The 23,288-nt window shown below is 32.5% G+C and overlaps 1 protein-coding gene across 1 annotated transcript in view; it reads left to right on the forward strand.

Annotated features, from left to right (window-relative positions):
• Window positions 1–23,288, forward strand: part of LOC145294134 (sec1 family domain-containing protein 1-like) — a 215,424-nt gene that overhangs the window by 159,925 nt on the left and 32,211 nt on the right. Inside the window, exons 19-20 of the mRNA XM_080141240.1 lie at window positions 16,959–17,034; window positions 20,686–20,789. Of these exons, the coding sequence (XP_079997366.1) occupies window positions 16,959–17,034; window positions 20,686–20,789 (180 nt within the window). The remainder of the gene's footprint in view (window positions 1–16,958; window positions 17,035–20,685; window positions 20,790–23,288) is intronic.

The raw sequence follows: 23,288 nt of genomic DNA on the forward strand, positions 1-23,288 counted from the left end.
TTGTTTGATTTACGAAAAGTTTAAACGCTTGTTGGAACTTGAATACAAATTCTTGGTATTCCTGTCTTAACATGACCTTAAAGTCAAGCATGAAATACAGCACTAAATGGCAAACAAGTCACTGAAGTGATTCCACTCGATGATTGAACCGTTTGAAATCACCTTCAGAATTATCCTCGTTGTCACAATGCGTTGACCGTATAACCTTAGTGACAAAAGAATTTGAAAAGCCAATAATTTACGATTTTTTTTTTGTTTTGTACGACTTTTTTTGTGGGTCAACAAATAATGTGATCTTGTATCAGTTTATTACTTAATATTTCACATGACAATTGAGAAATGCTCTTTTAATAGCGTTGAAATTTTCTTTTACTTTTTATGAAATTAAAATACTGCATTATTTTGATTCTTTGGACTACTGTTCTCATTATGAGGGTTATTTTCTCAATGTTTCGACTGATGTAACCCCCCAACCTTCTTCAGTTGTCTATTCTGAAACTTTAAAATCCAGACCTAGTATAGAATTTAATTCAGTATAGGAATAGGTTTAAAGCTCCCAAAATTCATACTAGAATTCTCTACAAAGCCCCAGGGGATAAAGTACCAGGTAAAATTCAGTTGTAAGTACACTCTTGAACGTTCAATCCTCAGTGCAGGCGATACTCAGAATACAACTGTGAATTACTTAAAACTTTTACCTGGTCATGCCTGACAAAACCTATGGATGAAATAAATGGTTTCATTCGAAATTCTGTGCAGATTCGAGAGAAAGATTTCCAAGTTTGGAAAAAATTGGGGTTTACATTTACTGAAACATGGTGAAAATAACACTCAAGATGTTGGATGTCAGCTTTTTTCTGATTATCATAAATAGGTAATACAAAAAGTCCAAACATATGGAATGAAATTGATTAAGAAAGTTCAAAAGTACTGATTTTTTTTCTACAATTTGGAAGGAAATATTTTATAAAATTCAAGAAAAAACAACTGTCCACAGATTTTAATTTCTTTGATATTTGATTATCTGTCTATGGATAATCCAGCTACTAAATTAAGTTTAGTGTCATAGTTTATGCTTTGTAAAGATTTATGTGCTCACCTTAAAATTTTTTTTTGATATAATGAAATAAAATTTTCGTTTGGGACAGCAAGTATAAGGATTGAAATTTAGAAAAACATCCTTTGAATATTTTTTCTTGGATTTTTTTTCTTGGATTTTTTTTTCTTGAATCTTTTTTCTTGAATCTTTTTTCTTGGATTTTTTTCTTGGATTTTTTTCTTGAATCTTTTTCTTGGGTTTTTTTTAAAATTAAAATTTCTTTGATTTTTTTTTTCTTTGATTCATGTTCATGAATCTTATAAAATCATTCATTTGAGATTTTTTTTTTTATCTTCCTGCCAGATTCTTCTTGTGGCACACAAATTTCTTCACTTCTCAATAAAAGGTCATTTGCTGTTCTTGCTTAAATAAATATGACCTGGAAGTGTATAAATATGTGTCTGGCAGTTGGTTCACATTAAAAAATTATCATGGATTTTACATCTGTGTAGCAACTATGAATTTTGTGTTTTGAGAGTGTGTATATATGGCGAACTTTGCAACAAAACAACTCGTATTTCACCCAAGAAAAACATTTTTGCATTATTTTTCAATGTAATCTCCATTCTTTAAACGCATATCTTCTATCATAAAATTTCATTATATTCGGATTAACATCTGTTTTACAAGCCGATATGTGTTGGATGGCTTTTAGAAATTTACTTGCAAACTAACTTATCTCTGGCCAGGTCTTTATTTATTCCATTTTTTCTCAAATCCATATTTATTACTTTGACTCATGTTTTTCTTCATCCTGCTCTGTGAATTAACTCTGCTAACTCAACTGTTCTACATTTAATAACCTAAACACTCTCAACCATTCTTTTAATGTGACCATATCAACGAAGTCTCCTGTTTTGCACCTATCTCCCTAGACTGTTAAGATTTAATCTTTCTCTGAGGTTATCTAACTTTGTTATTAAAACTCAAATCACACACATATCATTCTCATATCATTTCTCTGCATACAATATATGTCCTCAACCTTCACTGGCCAGATTTCATTCCCATACACCATCACACTGTACACATGACTGCTAGACTCTTCTCTTGGTTGACAGTCGTAACACTCTGCTGGTTAGTAATGGCAAAAATTTTCCGAACTTCATTCATTCCTAATTCTTGCAAACACACTAGCACCTGCTCCTTCCTGTATTTGATTCGTATTGCCAAGGTAACAAAACCTTTGAATAACTTCAATAGCTTCGCCATCAAAATATATTTTCTCAACGTCAGATTTCTCATCCATATCAAATGTCTTCTATTTCTTGCACCTAAAGTAGTTATCCTCTCTTTTTTGTTGCACTGCTAATGTAGATAATGCTTGCAAGTACCACAAAAAATTGAGTTGTACTCCTTTCTACAAGCTGAGCAGGAAAACTTTACCTTTTTTGGGTGTTTTCCAACTCTTTATATTCGTTCAGCATAGAAATCTTTGGACAGTTTTTAAGTCATTTTCTTACAGTGTTTTTTCATTTCACTATCTTTTGAAAACAGTTTCACACAATGGAGTTGGGTGGGTGATAGACAAACCAATGGGAAACGGAAGTATCATTTGAATTGTGAGAAGAATCGTGCCACAACTGTTTCCAACTAAATCGATTGTTTTGTTTTTTAATGACTTGCATTTCCCTAGTCACAACATCTGAAGATTTTTTGTTTTTCACGTCTATTTTCTTTTCAGTAATGAATTTGCAGTAAAAAACACTTTTTTCAAAGAAACCAATCACACAGACTTCTTGTCCCAGAAGAATAGCTGCATGATCATCTTCAAGAATTGGCAACCTAGTCTGTTGTCTTTTACTGGCTCTTAAATCGTAGCAGAAATGAAATTGAAAACAAAAAAAAGGTTTCTTTATAAAGCTTACAATTTATTGTACGTGGAATGTCGACATTGCTTTTTGCAAATTCTGGTCATCTTTATTACTATCCAGCCTGTCTTCATCTTCAAGAATTGTCTTTTACTGGTCCTCAAATAGAAAGACAATGTTGCAACCAAAATGGAGAAATCACAAGAAAGATGTTATGTATATAGTTTAAAATATAATTATCCACTGACACGTTTTTCGTCATCTATGACTCATTAGATAAATAACATTATATATATTTATATATATATATTTACAATTAAACTAGCAGGGAGGCCCGATTGAATGATGATCAATGAATATTTCACATTCCTATATTTTTATTGTCATCAAAATTCGTGAAATCGCCCGGGAAGGAAACTTCACATGCCTCCATGACGTAATTTAGTCCAATCATCATGACGGGCTCCTTGCCCAGACCAATGTGACTCTTCCTCGCCAGAATTTCCTGTCTTCCATCAGTTGCCTCAGATCTTCAGGTTCACAGTTGGCGTTGTGTGCTATTTGCTGGATGTACGTGGATCTAGGTCGTCCTTTGCTTGCGCGTCCATGTCGTGGAGTCCATAGCAATACATCACTCACCAATTCATGCTTGCTCCTCAGACAATGACCAGCAAATCATAGGCGTCTTTCTCTGATGGTATTAGATATGGCAGGTAGGTTGCCATAAAGTTGCTGCTTCGTGGGATGATTTTTGCCAAGATATATTTAATACTGTTAGTAGCATACGGGTGTATGTGCCATCTAGTTTTCTTTCCAATCTTTTGGTGAGTGTCCAGGTTGTAGCACTGTAAACAAGGACAGACTCTACCACTTCCCTGAAAAACTGCCTTTTCAGTTTGTTAGTTAGTCCCGAAGTCTATACTGAATGTAGCCCATCCAATGCAGTTCATGCTTTTGAGATGCAAATTTCAATATCTCTCTCTGTGGAAACTATGTTGCTGCCCAGATACGTAAACTCAGCGACTTCTTTCAGTGTTGCTCCAACCAGAGCTCTGATCTCTCTTTTCACATTGAAAGTCATAAACTTTGTCTTATCCGTTATTTGTAGAAAAGTCTGCAAATAACTTGGTCCAAAATATATTATTCTACATTGCACTCTGGAGAACTTACTGTTTCTTTGATAAAATTATTTTATATAAACTTCTTTCAATTTAATGAAAAACAAACATTAAGAAATTTACGTGCACGGTTTGAACCTACTGACCACGTCATGCACCCCCCCCCCACAAAAAAAAAACCCCTGTAAATTTTCAAGTCTTAGAAAATTGTTTGCAGTTAATGGAAAAAAAAAATAAAGAAATTTACATGCGGAATTTGAACCTACAGACCACGTTATGTAAAAAAAACAAAAAAACATGGTATCAACTTACCCACAGAATTTTCACAGCCCGTTGTTCTATCATTGTTGCTAAGTGGCGACATGGATAAAATGGCTTTACCGATGATAAATTAAAAGTTTGAATTATCGATAATTATTGGAGGTATTCTGAGACAAAACTTAATTAAGATCACTCCCAGACTTATATACTAAAGTTCTGTAAATTTTAAAGAAAATTTATTCAGCCGTTTCGGAGTTTATAAGGAATGAACTCACACACACAGACATACAAACTTGCATTTATATAATTGTAGAGATAATTATTCTTTTATACCTACAGATACTAGTGTTTCATACTCACGCAATCATCAGTGTAGGTGACCATTCCTGCCGGTCGGAAGATTTGAACCTAGCCACGAAGCCACCTTTTGACTTTATTTGCTAAGCCTCTACCTCAGGGCTACCAAACAATTGCCATGAGAATGAAGACAATTAAGAACTAATAAACTAATATATGTATATATATTTATTATTTTTTTTATTATATATCAATCCTTATATAAGAAGCTCAATGTAATTACAGAGCAATATAGAGAATAAATGACAAAAAGTTATATTCCAAAATTCATGATGTTGACCATCTTATAATTTATTCCTTTAATTCAGTTGACTTATGCAATTCTTGACAGTATCTATTTCATAGCGCAAAATCAATCACTTAATTATTATATCAATCAGTGAATCTTTTATGCCCTTAACTCATCAGAAGAAATAGCAGCAATCAATCCGTCAAAAGGAATTGAAGTGTGATTTGAAATGGTAAACATCCGAAAATTGGAAGAGAAGCTACAGTTACCTTTATATTTTTCCATTACGCCATATTGAATTTTTATTTTTATTTTTTTTTTTAGAATTCTATAAGTCAACTGAATTAAAGGAATAAATTATAAGATGGTCAACATCATGAATTTTGGAATATAGTTTTTTGTCATTTATTCTCTCTCTCTCTCTCTCTCTCAATATATATATATATATATATATATATATATATATATATATATATATATATATATATATTACATTCCTTTGTCAAGCAATAAATTCTTAAATCGAATATATGCCTCTATATGTTGTTTTTTCAGAATATTAAAATTAATTAAACCACGAAACTTATATATTGCTCTATTCTTAAATATTGAGCTTTTCCTTTTTGGCTAGGATCTCCTCGAAAGTATTACTTCAAGTAATATCTATTAGGATTTTCATCTGAATTCTATCAGTATCTTATATATATATATATATATATATATATATACATATATAAAAAATATAACACGGAAAATTACATAATTGTCGATGCAATAATTTATTTCAACCTTATGGTATTTTCAAGCATCTAAACTAGACAATTACATTTTTGATACTGAAATAATAAATAATAATATATTGCTTTATTTCAGTATCAAAAATGTAATTGTCTAGTTTAGATGCTTGAAAATACCATAAGGTTGAAATAAATTATTGCATCGACAATTATGTAATTTTCCGTGTTATATTTTTATGTTATTGCTCTGTTTACCACATTGAGCTCTCATACCCGGATTTCCTCTGGAATTATTCCATCATAACACTATATATACACACACACATATATATATATATATATATATATATATATATATATATATATATATATATATTGAAAGTGGAATGTCAACATTCCTTTTTTTTTTTGCAATTCCATTTTATAGTTACAACCACCTTTCCAGATCCCATCTAGGACAGTAAAAGGCAGAATGTCTGTTCACTTCAATCATCAAATCTGATGATTTTTTTCCAAATCTTTTTTCGATCAGTAACATACATCGACAATTGTTTTTGATAAATATTCCTCAGTCAGTACACTTCAAAATGAAAACAATGTTTATAATTTATATTTTAGTCTAACTATGTAATTATCAAAATAATCGCAGTCACATTCCAAACATGACTTCTACCCAGACCTCCAATCTCATTTATCATTTTTATTTACTAGTTTACTTTTTCTGATCACCTTATCATCTTGTTTCATTATTGTGACCTCTTTAAAAAAAAATAACACATTTCTTTTTTACTAATGAACCATCACTTATCAAGGCTAAAAGCCATTTGAGAATAAGGGTTAATGAGATTAATCGATTGACTATGATGAAGAATATTATGAGAGGATTGAAAACGATAAATGGATCGAACAAAATATGATTACTTGCAAGAACGGTTTATGACAAGTATTTGCTGAGAGTAGATTCGAGGATGACCGTGTTGTAGTCTACAGAGAAGCAGTCCGTAGTGTTTTAGAGACTGGAAGTTTTATAAAATAAACTTTGTTTATGGAAATTCCGGTTGATTTTATGCGCACAAAGAGAGAACGGGAATTTTTTTTTATAGTTGTGGTAGAGAGGCGAGTTCTTGCTGCATGGAATGAACAAAGTTTTATTTATGAGGACGATTTATGACGTGTATTTGTGGATATTGGATTTGAAAACAAATGTTGTAAACTGCAAGGAATCACTATTATGATAAGGTGTTCTATAAATAGAAAGTTGTGTTAATAAGATGAGTCACAACAAAAAGTCGTCTAGCTACAACCACTGCCAATAATTTCCCTTTTTCTCCCTGTGTACTTAAAATTAAATGGAAATCCCATGAACAAAGTTTCTTCCCTAGAACTACCTATCTCTGGAACACAATACGTCAGACTGCTGCCCAGCTGGTTACAACATAGTCGTTGTTCACCCAGGGTGGATTGAGATGGCTTCACCAAGCAAGTTCACAATGTTTCTGTAAGGTTATATTTGAAAATTTAAGTTGAAATTAATTTCTAGCATGTAATTTTACAACTGAATTTTACCAAGTACTTTATCCACTACGCCATGGGTTTTTGTGAAAATGACACTCAAGATGAGAACAGAAGTCTGAAGAATCCAAATATGAATAATCAATTCTCATCTCAAAAGTTCAGAAATGTCGGAATTAGTGTTGGTTATTTTCTTATTCATTCAAATCAATGTTTCCTTCAGGTGGGTTGTGGATAAATTTATCGTATAGGGAAACCCTGAGATCCTTTGGGGGGGGGGCGGTGAAAGATTGAGAGCTTCTAGTAACGTTTCTCAACCCATTTTCTTTGGAATTCACAATTCATGTGGAAATTGATTGCATCACACTTATTTTCGATCTGAAGAATTGATTCAAGGATCAAACTCTGTAATGTTGACAAAACTTTATATTTATGTTTATTTAACTATGAACTACTACTACTACTACTACTACTACTACTACTACTACTATTATTATTATTATTATTATGTAAGGATGCATATCGGGAGGGGAACGATAGTAGGTATCCGAGTGTTCTGGGGTTGGGTGGTGTGGGGTCGTTTGCCGAAAAGTTTGGGAAACCCTGATTTAAACAATAAAATAAACTAAACAATTTGCCATTTAACAGATTTGATAGTTTCCGGTGTAAAAAAAAAAAAAAAAAAAAAAAAAAATATATATATATATATATAAATATATATATATATATATATATATATATATATATATATATATATATATATATATAAATATATATATATATAAATATATATATATATATTTATATATATATATATATATATATATATCCGTTTTCGTGATGTTTCGTTAATCTTTTCTGTTTCAAATGTTTTGAAGACTTTTGCGTTTATTTTCTTTGAATAATTCAACCTGTAGAGTGAACGCAATATTTGCATTTGATTTCAATCAGATATTTTTATGTTAATTTGCTTTCGTTATTTATTATTAATCTACATTTAAAAGGGCCTGTGGATTGTATCCAGCAGTGTTGAGTTAAATGTCCTCTCTTAAATTTAATTTGTAAATGAACAATCGTTTAACTTCATTTGGATTTTTTACACTGCATACAACACATAGAAAAAGAAAGACACCTAGTAATCTATACATCTATAAAAGTGAGAATGTGCGTATGTTTGTGTGTTAGGACACTTCTCAACCTATATACTCAACGAATTTTTGATCTACAGACTTGAAATTTGGTATATAGGGTACTTTTTAATCGCTTTTCATCCGGAAAAAAGGGGTACTAAAGGGTTAAAATTGAAAAATTGGTACATGGGGGGGGGGCATCGGGGGTTTTATCTGTTTGTCAACTGTTTCATGAATGCGCATGCACGAATCATTCACATGACAGATTATGTTAAGAATAAGTAGGTTTTAAAACACCTTTTAAAGCCTGCGTCAAGCTGGCCTCATGGTTATTGTACGTGACTCACTCACTTTAGGTTTTGATCTCAGTTCAAGTATTTTTTTTTTTTTTTCAGAAAAAACCCATAATAATAGTATGCACGTGCTTCAGTTTCTTTCTTTTTTCATCCATTTTTTTTTAAAAGGAATTTAACGTTACGTTTAATACCTACGGTATTTCTGTTTATAATAAGAATTTTGCACGAATTAAAATATAATATTTATGCGTATTTTTACAATCGGTCAATGCCAAACTGCCTGCTAAGAATATATATATATATATATATATATATATATATATATATGAGGGGCGTGCAATAAGTAATGCCCCTGACCCACTTCCCATAGTAGTAGAGCAACGAAACTTGGCACAGTTATTAGTTTTTCTCTACATAGGAACCACCCAGAGTTATGCATTTCTCCCATTGTTTGATGCAGCTCTCGAGACCGTTTTTGTAGAACACCCCAGGTTGGTTCTCCACCCACGACGTGACTTCAGAAATCAAGGCTGCATCATCTGGGAAACGCTTTCCTTTCAAAAACAACTTCATGGCTGGGAAGAGGTGAAAGTCAGAGGGTGCAAGATCAGGAGAGTAGGGAGGATGAGAAAGGATTTAATAACCACACGCCCGTGCTTCTGATCTGGCGACATCCGAGTTGTGGACTAGAGCGTTGTCCTGCAGGAGGAGGGTACCTTTGCTGATCTTGCCCCGCCTCTTGATTTTGATAGCTTCCTTTAATTTCCTCAAAAGTGAAGCATAATAGGCTCCTGTGATTGTGGTACCCTTTTCCAGGAAATCTGTCATCACTACTCCGTCCTGGTCCCAGAAGACTGTGAGCATGACCTTGCCAGCGGAGGGCTGAATCCTTGCCTTCTTTGGAAGTGGTGAGTCCAAGTGCTTTCACTGCGTTGACATGGTCTCTGGATCATAGTGATGGACCCAGGTTTCATCCTGTGTAATCAGTCTTTTGAAAAACTTTGACTTATCTTCTTGGCACATCTTCAAATTCATCCACGAGCACTCGACGTGTTCTCACTTCTGGAATGGTGTGAACAACCTGGGAATCCATCTGGCAGACACCTTATGCATATGCAAATGGTCATGAATGATAGTTTCCACAGACCCTGTACTAATCTTGACATCTTGGGCTATTTGGCAAATAGTAATGTGCCGATCTTCCAAAATGGCAGCCTCAACTTGACGGACAGATGCCTCATCAATGGCAGAAGTGGGGCAACCAGGTCTGGGAGCTGTTTCCACAGACTTCCGGCCATGTTTGAATTCACAATGCCAGCGCTTTACAAGGTCATTACAAGGATGGGGCATTATCACCATAAGTTTCTTTCATTTCATCAAAAGTCTCCTGTGGTGTGCGTCCTTTCAAATACCAAAACCCGGATCACTGCTCGACATTCAACAGGCTCCATTTCACACCTGACTCAGATCAAACACCTGTAAAACAGAAACCACAATTAGTTCAGAGCTGTAATTTGCCACATAACCCGTAGAGATATAAGTCATTGTAGATGCAAAATTTCAGCTAGCTCAGACAACTGGAAGTGGGTCAGGGGCATTACTTATTGCACACCCCTCGTGTGTGCGTGTGTGTATATATATATATATATATATATATAGTTGCGTCCAAAACTAAGGCACAAAATTTTAAAACCTAATATTTGTTAGAAATAACAACGTGGAAAATTCTGTGTAGCATCATTGTTATATTGTCGTATATATATATATATATATATATATATATATATATATTCTCAAAACTTATAATTTCGTGAATATGTTGGCGGGTACAAAACTTTGAATATTGCAATCATGAAAGGAAGACTTTTATTGTTTATGATTTAAAGTAAAACACATAAAACACATTTAAAAAGAAAAAAGAGGGAAAGAAAGGAGGAGGGGGGGGTCAGCTGACCAGCTTTGTCCGCGCTTTTCCAAAGCTGAATTGAGGGATTTGTGATTGAAAAGAGGAAACAATGGAAAATGTACATTATTAAAATAAAGCTACGTTGTGTTATATTTACAGGTGAAATATATATATATATATATATATATATATAGTAATTTATAAAATATATATGGCGATTAAGCTACACTGAATATTCTGCGTTTCATCCAACTATAGGATTTGTCAGGCTTATGCGCGAATTCTGTCGTTGCTTCTTGTTTTTATATATGTTGAGGATTTCTAGTCGGCCAATCAGCTTTCTAGTATCCACCGCGCCCCTTCCTACCAGCCAATGGGCATGCATTTTATCAAACAAAGGATCTGTTTTAGAACTAGGTTAGTGGTTTTAGGTAGTCGTTCTCTTTTTTTTTTTTTTTTATACATATAAATATACCTATGTGCACACAACAATGCACATACATATACATATATATATATATATATATATATATACATATATGTATGTGATCGTTTATGTATATTCATGTTTATTTAATTTATTTATTTGGTTGTTTTTCCTATTGTTATTGTTAGTTTTAAAGCTATTTTGTATCGCTATCCTAGAGTAAGTTTTATTTTGTGAACACAGTTGTTTGCTATTTCCCGCCTACAGTTTAATAGATTTTGAGGTTCTTTAAAGTACAGGATAGAAAATTTTTCATGGAGGCATAATTTACATGGGTCGTCTAAATGTCTGCATGTGGTAGCTTGTCTTATTATTTTCCATTCGACTACCGGCGAATGTCCGCTTTCTTTGAGTTCCCAGTATTTATTCGCTAGTGTTGTTTTTATACGGTGTTTTTTATTTTTGAATGTGCTTTTGTGGTCATAGTATCGGGTTTTGAAATCTAAGGAAGTCATGCCTATGTAATATTTCTTGTTATTCGGGTTTTCTTTCGCAAATATTGTTGCTTGATAAACTACGCTTTTTGTTAGACATTTATTTTGGACTGGGCAAAGTGTGCGGTGTCTAATGCAATTGTAGACACCGCACACTTTATAAAAACAACACTAGCGAATAAATACTGGGAACTCAAAGAAAGCGGATATTCGCCGGTAGTCGAATGGAAAATAATAAGACAAGCTACCACATGCAGACATTTAGACGACCCATGTAAATTATGCCTCCATGAAAAATTTTCTATCCTGTACTTTAAAGAACCTCAAAATCTATTAAACTGTAGGCGGGAAATAGCAAACAACTGTGTTCACAAAATAAAACTTACTCTAGGATAGCGATACAAAATAGCTTTAAAACTAACAATAACAATAGAAAACAAACAAATAAATAAATTAAACAAACATGAATATACATAAACGATCACACATATATGTATATATATATGTATATATATATATATATGTATATGTATGTGCATTGTTGTGTGCACATAGGTATATTTATATGTATAAAAAAAAAAAAGAGAACGACTACCTAAAACCACTAACCTAGTTCTAAAACAGATCCTTTGTTTGATAAAATGCATGCCCATTGGCTGGTAGGAAGGGGCGCGGTGGATACTAGAAAGCTGATTGGCCAACTAGAAATCCTCAACATATATAAAAACAAGAAGCAACGACAGAATTCGCGCATAAGCCTGACGAATCCTATAGTTGGATGAAACGCAGAATATTCAGTGTAGCTTAATCGCCATATATATTTTATAAATTACTAACTAGCTCTACCTACGTATTGAGCACTTTTGAAGTAAATACTTAAAGTTTACGCATAAATCTATACTTTCGTATACTAAATTTATGCGAATAAATGAAGTAGGTATATATATATGTATATATATATATATATATATAAAAACCCGTAAAAATAAAAATATATTCACTTGTAAATATAAGGCAATGTAGCTTTATTGTTGAAATCGTTGAGAAAGAGATGATTTTAGGTGACCACCCCACTTGATATAAAGCACAATTTCTATACAAAATAATTGACCATTTTTTTCCAATTTTTCCGAGAGATTGGTCTTTCTAATGATGCCAAGTTGGTACCTGTACAATGCATATGACAAAAAGTTCTTAGCAGACAAAAGAAACTTTGTGTGTGTGAGTTTATTCCATATGGACTCCTAAACGGCTGGGCCGATTTTTTTTTTTTTACATTTTCACACAAATGTACTTTATGTGATTGGCAGTGTTCTTAGATAGGTTTCACATCTGAATGTTTTCAATAAGTATCAATAATTAAAAAAAATCCGATGAAAGAAAGGACAGGCGATTTTGACCAAAGTTAACACCTTATACAACCTAACATCACAATTGCATTTGATAAGTTTTATGACTATACAAGCTGAAATGCCCAACATATAAAGTCAACAGTGTTTTTTTTTATATGGCAGGGGTGCGTTTGAAATGAATGTATCTATTTAGACTACAATTGAACCATAATACTTGATTTTTGCATTTCAAACTTTAATTCAAGCCATTATCACCTGACAAATTGAAAGGCCCGGCATATAAAATCAACAGTAGGTTCTTTGATATGACAGAGGTGCGTTCAAAATTAATGTTTTTGTTTAGAGCACAATTGAACTATGATACTTGACTTTTGCATTTTAAACTTTATTTCAAGCCATTATGTATAAAAATAATTTTATAAAATCAACAGTAGGTTCTTTACAGTGCAATGTTATCTACAATGTATTGTGGACTAAGTGAGTGTGAGGAAGCATGTGAAGCTTCCTCCCAATGCACTGCAGTGGGTCCCCAACTAGAGCAGGCAATTAATCAATTTAATTGAAAAATAGATGATTTCACCGATTTCGATGGCAATAAAATATGGGAGGGTGAAACCTTCATTGATTATTATTCAATCCTGGGCAACGTCGGGTCTCCCTGCTAGTATACTTAAAAAATGTATATAAATGTAGCTTAAAAAATGTATATAAATGTAGCTTAAAAAATGTATATAAATATGCATGTGTGTGTGTGTGTGTGTGTGTACAAGTAAAGATACTTTAAAACAGATGATTATTTTAAAAAGCAAAACTTTTGAGTCTTCAAGTGGCTTAATCTCGGAAACATACAAGTTGTTTCTTGTGGTGTGAATGTAGGTTGCAAAACTAGTCGGCCCAAATTTACACGTGTACGTCTTAATTACGAGTTGGCACCTTTTTGGAGGTGTCATGTTTTATCTCCTGGTGACAACCAGTTTCAGGTATATAATTTAATAACTTGTCAAAACATGTTGGCTATTTGGTTTATTGACTTGCGAAGGATCGAAGTTTCAGGTATTACAACAAGGGAGTTGCCTTAAAAGATTCAGTGAATTTTTACGAGCTGTTACAGCTCACTTATTCCGATCCTGACCTCGGTCACACAATATAGCTGGTTGCTCCTTTTTTTCTTACTCACATTCATCCCCAACAAGGTACATCGCCACTTGCATGTAAAGGACTACTATTTGGGATCATGCCTAAGAAAGATGAAGATGTTGGTTTACATTACATTTAAACTTCTGTACAGTCAGGGAAGCAGGTAGCAAGAAGGGAATTCCAAAGTCTAACTGTTTGGGGGAAGAAACTATTAGAGTAGAAAGATTTCTGGCATTTAGGGACCTCAACAGTGATGGGGTGAGATTTTGTTGCTAAGCAGGTTTGTCGGAGATATGTATGTCGAGGGGGTACAAGTGCAATGAGTTCATCAGAGCACATTCCATTAAAATGCTTGTAAAAGAGGCACCTGATTCCATAGTTGAAGATCAATTACTTGTTGATATGGCAATACTGACAGGTTGCCTTTGATTGTCACCGCCCAAGTCTTCAACTGCCCACCAGCAAGTTTTCACCAAAATAAAATATAGATAAGGAGGCAGAAGAACCTTGAAAATGAGCTCTCCATCTCAACGCCGTAACAGCTATAACATACTAATCTCACAGAAATCTGACAATATCAAAGTATAAAATACATGGGTCAGTTTGATATTAACCAAGAACAAAGAAGGCTTTACAGAAAAAAAAAAAATGAAAAAACTAACAGCTTAAAAAAAAATGCATATATTTTGAAATTACTAAATCATATTTATTGATCAAAAACAAATTATTGGTGCCACATATTTTTAAAAGAAACATTCGTAAATATAATAGCATTTGTTTGTAAAAGTTGTGAAGAAAATGGTGTTAAAATATTGGGGTGTAGTGATGCTATTTGTGAGATATGGAAAGAATCTCAAGAAAGAATTAAATAAAACTCTTGTATAAAACAATGGTTAAGATTTCTTCTCCATTTGTAAGTGAAGAAAAAAATTACTTCTTAATCAAAAATGTCTTTTTTGGAATGAGTTCTGTGACACATGTCAATTTGTCTGCTATCTGGAATAGCTCTACTCTCCAAATATGTTTTAAGATAAGGGAGATAAACGAGGGGAAATAGTTACTTCCTTTGCATATGTTTTCTAGATGAAAAAATTTGTTTCGTTTAGTAAATATTTCTAACATTGCTTGAATGTAAAAATGCAAAAATCAAAAGAGCTCTCGGTTAGTTTCAATAAAAAAGCGGGGCAATGTTGGCAGCTGGTTTGGCTGCCCCATACCCGGCATTACAATCTTCAAAGGAAGAAAAATAAAAAAATAAAAAAAAAAAGTAACCAGAAATTATGAGAAAGGTTGTGTTCTATAATGTTCAATGTGTATTTATTTTTATATAAATAAATGCATTTTTCTCTCATTATGCAAGTAAAAAAGTGTTGTGCAAAAAAATTTCAAGTGTTTAAGGGAAGATAAAATGAAAGTAGTATGTCCCCCCCCCCATTACCATCTAAAATGAATTCAGAAAGAAATCCCTATTTCTATAACGATTTTTTTTTAATCTTTTCCCCTTTGTCTTTCTATACCGATTGATATAATATTTTCTTTTCATTTTTATATTTTTAAAAATTCCAGTTTGAGACGTTTTCTTATTTTTATTTTTAACTTCACCAACTGAATCATTGTTTTATGTGAACATTGTTGTGAACATTATTGTGAACATTGGCAAAGTATAATTTTTTCCATTTGCATGAGGAAGAGCATAACTGCTAAGATAATTTTCTTCTCAATTTTTGAAATCTCGACTTCTAATAGGAGAAAGTAGATTTGAAAAAAAGATCATGCAATCATGAGTTGATTAAAATATAATCAGATATTCTATAAATACAAAAGATTGGATTTCTGCAAAACTGCATCAATGATAAAAACTTTACTCACAATTATACTTTATAGATAAAGTATATAAGTATGTGCTATCATTTTTTTTATGTTTTTTAAATGTTTTTTTGTTTTTTTTAATGTTTTTTGTTTTTTTAATGTGTTTACATGTTTTTTATGTTTTTTGTTTTTGTTTTTTGTTTTTTATGTTTTTAATGTTTTTTTTGTTTTTTTAATGTTTTTATGTTTTTTAAATGTTTTTAATGTTTTTATGTTTTTTTAAATGTTTTTAATGTTTTTAATGTTACTTCATTTTTAGCTATCTCATATCCAACTGGTAATAGCTCAAACAGTAACGATTAAGGCTGAAGTGCTATATGTTTAGATTTTAATTCTAGTTGATGGAACCCAAGTCATATATATATTTTTTTACTTTTGAAATTACTACTATATATTGGGTACAATATAATAATCAATAGTGAATAGGCTCTATAATAATAACGAAATCTGCATAAATTAAAATATAATATTTAAACATATTTTACGATCGGGCAATGTCAGTGTCCTGCTAGTTATAAAGAAACTTTTACTTTTATTTATAAATAAAAGAATGCAAAAATATACCTCTAGTGAAAAAAGTATATTATTAATTATAACTATTAGTAAAAGAATAAGAATTATTCCCTTTTAGTTTTTTTTTTTTTTTATGTTAAGGTGATTATTTAAGAATTTCTATATGGAGCTTTACTTTTATTTATAAAGAAAAGAATGCGAAAATCTAATATTGAGTGAAAAAAGAGCATGTAATGAATTATGACTCTTACTAAAGGAATAAAAGTTATTGCCATAGCTTATTTTAAGGTGGCTATTTAAGAATTTCTGTGTATTAGAAAACTGTTAGATCAATTTTTTTTTTTTTAAACAAATTGTAGTGACATGTTTTCTTCTGTTGTAATCAACATGATTCAACAATAACAAATGAATGTTGGCTAGTCAGAATCAAAGATTAAATGATCATGTGAAAAAATCCAACCAACTTTATTTTATATACTAGATACTATCAATATTCAATTTACTGTCCTTTCCTTCACAATTTATCCTGAATCATAGTTATAACTATGCTGACATTATTACGCTTTTCTTACGTGTGGTGTCTGCAAAACATTTGCAAAATTTAAGGTATTTTAAAAATATTGCCTAACAAATATTATTTTCAAGTTCTCTTTAAAGATTTTTTATTCAAATTAAAAAAATTTTTTTTTTTTTTTTTTTTTTTTTTTCAGGATGTTCTCCAAACTAATGAACCAAGGATCGCAATTTGTGATGGAAGGTGTCAAGAATTTAGTTGTTAAAAAACATGTAAGAAATCCCTTTTTATTTGTATTTTTATAAATATTTTCCAGAATCAAAATCATGTAATAAGGATGCTAGACATAAGGTTTAGTATCATTATATCGTGGTCTTAATCTTTGCAAAAGAAATAAATGTGGTGCAAAATTGTTCAGACAACATTTTAGTTAACGTATCCTCTGATCTTCTTCGGGTGTATCTTGTTGAACTCTGCAATTTTTATGGAATTTCAAATGTTTAACGTATGGAGATAACATGTTCTCATTCCGTTTAAAAGTAATTTGCAATTGGATTTTGTGCATCGCCTGCACTGAAGATTGAACCTTCCACCTTCAGAAGAGTGTAATTTACAACTGAATTTTACAAAGTACTTTATCCACTATGCCACAGGTCTAACACACAAAATACAATTGCAAATTACTCAGGATGTCTACCTGGTCATGGCTGATGAAATGAGGACATGTTACTCGTGTGGATTTAATAAAGAGTTGAGTTTGAAATTCGGTGTTGATTCCCGAGTTTGAAGTTGAAGAAGGTCAAAGGTTATATCAACTGAAACTTTGTGCAAATAACAAGATGATGAAAAATTCATAAAAGTGATCATATATCGATTTTATTATTTGAATTTTTTTCGAACTACTTTTTTTTAATTTTTTTTTTTTTTATTACATTTTCACCCCAAACAAGGCACATTCCCACTTTGGTGTAGGGGGGCTACTATTAGGGGAAACATCTACTGGGGTACTATGTAGGGATTAGGGCAGCGAGATGTTGGTTCACGTTGCACTTGAACTTATGCATAGTTGGAGAAGCAGTGACCTGGAATGGAATTCCAAAGTCTAGCAGTTCTGGGGAAGAAACTACTGGAGTAGAAAGATCTTTTACATCTAGGTATCTCTACAGTGTGGGGGTGGGATTTTGCAGCTTGTCAGGTCTGTCGAGGATGTTCACGTCGTGGGGGCACAAGTGCTTGCAGTTCTTCAGAGCATTCACCATTATAATACTTGTAGAACAGGCAGAGGGATGCAATGTTTCGACGATGGGACAGAGGCTTAAGTTTAGATGCCAGTTTAGGGCCTATCAGATTTGCGACTCTCTTTTGAACCCTGTCAAGGAGCGAGAGACTAGTAGCCGATGCACCGGCCCAAATATGACAGCAATACTCCATACATGGGCGAATAGTGGCCTTATAGAGGTACAGGATACTTTCGGGTGTTAGAAGTTTTCTAGCACGGTAGAGAGAGCCCACCTTCCTTGCAGCAGCCCTGGCAATGCCCTCGATGTAATTGTTCCAACTCATGTTTCCTGTGAATGTTAGGCCAAGGAGCTTGAGAGACGTACTCTCAGATAAAGAGTCGTTGGCCATTGCTATAGGTGGTAGAGAAGGTTTCTTGTAATTATTGAATGAAACCAGTTTTGTCTTGGTGGCATTGAATGTTACCATCCATTTTTGTCCCCATTCCACTACTGATTGGAGGTCATCCTCTAGTGTTTCTGCCATTACTTTAGATATATGTTCATTTGTTTTCCTGTCGTGCCTGCTATAGAGTGTGGTGTCATCAGCATATATACCCATCTCAGAGGCAATTTTGTCGGGGAGGTCATTTATGAATATCAGGAACAGCAGAGGTCCAAGGATAGATCCCTGGGGCACTCCCGCATTTATATCATATTGTTTAGATGTACGACCGTCGAGGACAACCTGGAGTTTTCTCTTATCTAAGAAGGATTTAATTATGTTAAGTATTCTACCAGTGATACCGTAAGATCTAATCTTCCTGAGGAGACCCTCATGCCATACCCTGTCAAAAGCCTTAGATATATCTAGAGCTACTGCTCTGCCCTCTCCCGCTTTGTCCAGTGAATGGTATATGCGTTCAGAGATTACAGTGAGGATGTCTGCCGTGGAACGGGCTTGTCTAAATCCATATTGTTGGTCGGTCAGAAGTTTAGCATCTGTAAGGTGCTGGACTAGAGCATGGTTAATTAAGGTCTCAAATATTTTGGCAAAAAGTGGGAGGAGGCTAATAGGGCGATAATTTAATGGGTCAATTCTTTCGCCAGAATTCTTGAATACTGGTACCACAGAAGCAGTTTTCCAACAGCTCGGAAAGCAAGATTCATTAAGGCATTTGTTGTAGAGTTTGGAGAGAACTGGAGCTACTTTGGCTGAGCACTATTCTCATCTTGGAGTTTATTCTCGCAACGTTTCAGCCGATGTAACCTCAAACCATTATCTTGTTGAACTCTGAAATCTGTACAGAATTTCAAACTGAATCTGATTTAATCCTATTAAGTGTTGAGACATTATGTTGGACAAAGATGGCAGCAGTAAATCTAATCCACGAAGAATCAATGTAGTTCTGATATTGAGTGTTAAGTAATTCCTAGTAACAAAAGATGGCAGCGAAGAATCAATTCAGTCCGTGACAGAGGCGATGGAACAGATTGAATCCAAAATTCAACATTTTTCATATTAACTTTTGAAGCTTCTGATTGGTTGGTTATTATAACTCTGGTTGTAAAAACGATCGTCAAATGCTTCTGATTGGTTGGTTATTATAACTCTGGTTATAAAAATGATCGTCAAATGCTTCTGATTGGTTGGTTATTATAACTCTGGTTATAAAAACGATCGTCAAATGCTTCTGATTGGTTGGTTATTATAACTCTGGTTATAAAAACAATCGTCAAATGCTTCTGATTGGTTGGTTATTATAACTCTGGTTATAAAAACGATCGTCAAATGCTTCTGATTGGTTGGTTATTATAACTCTGGTTATAAAAACGATCGTCAAATGCTTCTGATTGGTTAGTTATTATAACTCTGGTTATAAAAACGATCGTCAAAATCATTGGAGTCATCATACTCCCATTATGAGTTAAAAACAGTTTCACAAATCCACAGGAGTAGATGGTTCTCATTCTGTCTAAATACAAATGTTATTAAACTTATTTCATTCTAATTACTATTGTGATATCGATATTTTTTTAAAAGTCAATTTCCAAAAGCTGTCCAACATATGCCGGTGCATAAAACATATGTTAACCTGAATATAAAGATGATGAATGTCAAAGTAATAAATTACACAAGATTTGGCCAAATATTGATGAGTGGTCCTTAGGCTATAGAAACGCAAGAAGAAAGATAGCCAGACTCTGTATATTACTCACACATTTATTGGAAGGTGAAGTGTCTCCAATGTGTATATCATGTCAAGAATCTTGTACAGTCACACGTTTATTAATAGACTGATAGGATCTGCAACAAATCTGAAAGAAATATGACTAAAAAAAAAAAAAAATTTGTTTAAAGACACAAATCTGACCAAAATCTTAGACTTTATCAAAGAAGTCGAACTATTCACAAAAAATTAATTTCAAATTAAAAATTTTTTTTTTTTATTGTCTTTATTTTTTTTTCAAGAATGATATAAAATAATTATCCTACTTTGGGATTCCATTTGACAACTTTATTCGACATTAAATCACGCATAAGTGGTCCATATGCCAAAAACAAACCAAACCAAACCCTAGAACTGATTATGTAACAAAATTATCTGTTGTCACATGATCATGTATATGAAATTGTTTTTTTTTGTCAAGTGTTGTTACTCTTTCTCATCTTTTCTTTTATTCATTTTTTTTGTTTTGTTGTAGAATCTTCCTGTTACACGGATTGTTGATGCGCTGATGGAAATGAAATCATTGCCAGAAGTTGAGGATTTCCGTTACTTTGATCCTAAATTGCTCCGTGGGGACGGGTAAGCAACCCTATACATTTTTTTATTCTCTTTTAATTAAATTTAAAAAAATAATTTTTTTATTTAAGCAGATTTATATAAAACAAACTCATTTTAATTAATCTGTTTTAACAATTCTGTTTGAAAGACTTTTTTTTTAATTACAAATTATGGAAATTGAAATTTGTTTTTTCAACCCAGCATTGTCTGGAAGTATTTTGTTTTACCCAAAATATTATTTAACAAGACTTCAATTGTTGTATAGTAGCATTGGTATACCTTGCCTATTTTGTTCAAATTGTGTGAAAGCATCTTAGTTGCCAGCATTTAAAACATTGAATTTACTGTTAAAGTAGAAATAAAAATGAAAGTTTTGTGGGATAATGTAGTCATTACATGTCAACACTCTGTCTGCATACAACATGTGGATCCAGTCGCAAGTAAACAAAACAAGGAAAGAATTTGACGCAATTTTTGTTTTTTTCAATGCAAACAACATTTATTTACAGGTACTTCTAGAATAACTCTTTGTCCCTGGGTCAAAAGTCTTCTTGTACTCCGTGTTTAACAAAACTCTACCAAACACATGGTATTGTCTTTTCCAGTCATGTTTAAGACACATCTTTTCCTGTCATTCTTGGGCCACATCTATTTCTGTCTTTTTTAGGCCATGTTTTTCTTTTTTATAATCTTTTTCTTCTTCCTTGCTGTGACGTCACCATACACATGGCTTGGTCATTTGCATCCGTTGGCTGTCGTACAGCTATGTTAAAGAAAGTCTGCTGCGACAGCCACTCTACATCTAATATTGTGGCACCACACTTGATCGTAATTTCATGTATAGTTTCTGGAAGAGTCCATCTACTTTTGAAATTGGGTAGACTACAATCAAACCATAACATATTTTTCAAGAAAACAGAAAAAAAAAAAAAAACAATGTGTGTGGAATCAAATTGATACCATAAAGTGCTCCAAATAAAAGATTTTATTTGGATTGTATTGTGTTACTCACGAGTTGTGACCAGCATAATGTAACATTTTTTTCTAGCAAATGATATAGAGTATATCCTGGGACGCGCCGGCATGTTGGAAATTGTGAGTTGCTGGCAGATTGGTTAGTGCAAAAACAGTTCAAGGGATTAACGTTGACGTATGTCAAATGTAGTAGCTAGGGTCAGCCATGACAACCAAGGATGATTGAGTTTGTGTAAAAAAAATAATGATGAATGAACGAAAAAAGATATATTTTCGTTCACATGCAAAAAAAAATTCTGCCTTCTGATTTTGGGTGCGACTGATACGAAAGTGTGCCTTCTGACTTCGGACGATTCAGAATGAGTCGGAAAAGAAAGAAAGTTTGAGAGGGCGACAATGCGATGTCCCCCCTCCCCCCCTCCCCGTTCACTCGTTAGACAAATGAAGAAGCCATGCCAGATATCATCGGTGTTATGTTTTTCCGTTAGATGTTTCTTCCAGCATCAAACAGTAATGGGACGAAATTCATCCCCAGAAAAGATAAAAGGAACAGAAAAAAGGGTGACTTTTATCACAATACACACGCACACGCACACGCACACACGAGGTGACACAACCACATTCATAGACACATTTAAGCTTACATATACAGATACATGCATAGACATTAAGTAAGAGACACACATACAATTACAGATATGAATAATAATAATCATCGCAGACAGAAAATCTCCTTCCCCTCAAAATTTTTCTCGCAAATATTTCTGGTTATATCAAACAAATGGAAAGTGTCAAGCAACAATTCAAATATTTATTAATGACGAAATGTATATTATGCATATTTATTAATGATGAAATGTATATTATGCATATTTATTAATGACGAAATGTATATTATGCATATTTATTAATGAAGAAATGTATATTATGCATATTTATTAATGACGAAATGTATATTATGCATATTTATTAATGACGAAATGTATATTATGCATATTTATTAATGACGAAATGTATATTATGCATATTTATTAATGACGAAATGTATATTATGCATATTTATTAATGATGAAATGTATATTATGCATATTTATTAATGACGAAATGTATATTATGCATATTTATTAATGATGAAATGTATATTATGCATATTTATTAATGACGAAATGTATATTATGCATATTTATTAATGAAGAAATGTATATTATGCATATTTATTAATGACGAAATGTATATTATGCATATTTATTAATGACGAAATGTATATTATGCATATTTATTAATGACGAAATGTATATTATGCATATTTATTAATGACGAAATGTATATTATGCATATTTATTAATGACGAAATGTATATTATGCATATTTATTAATGACGAAATGTATATTATGCATATTTATTAATGAAGAAATGTATATTATGCATATTTATTAATGACGAAATGTATATTATGCATATTTATTAATGAAGAAATGTATATTATGCATATTTATTAATGACGAAATGTATATTATGCATATTTATTAATGAAGAAATGTATA

This window comes from Euprymna scolopes, chromosome 15 (assembly GCF_053919585.1).
Source record: "Euprymna scolopes isolate OS-2025 chromosome 15, ASM5391958v1, whole genome shotgun sequence".
Lineage (NCBI taxonomy): Eukaryota > Metazoa > Mollusca > Cephalopoda > Sepiida > Sepiolidae > Euprymna > Euprymna scolopes.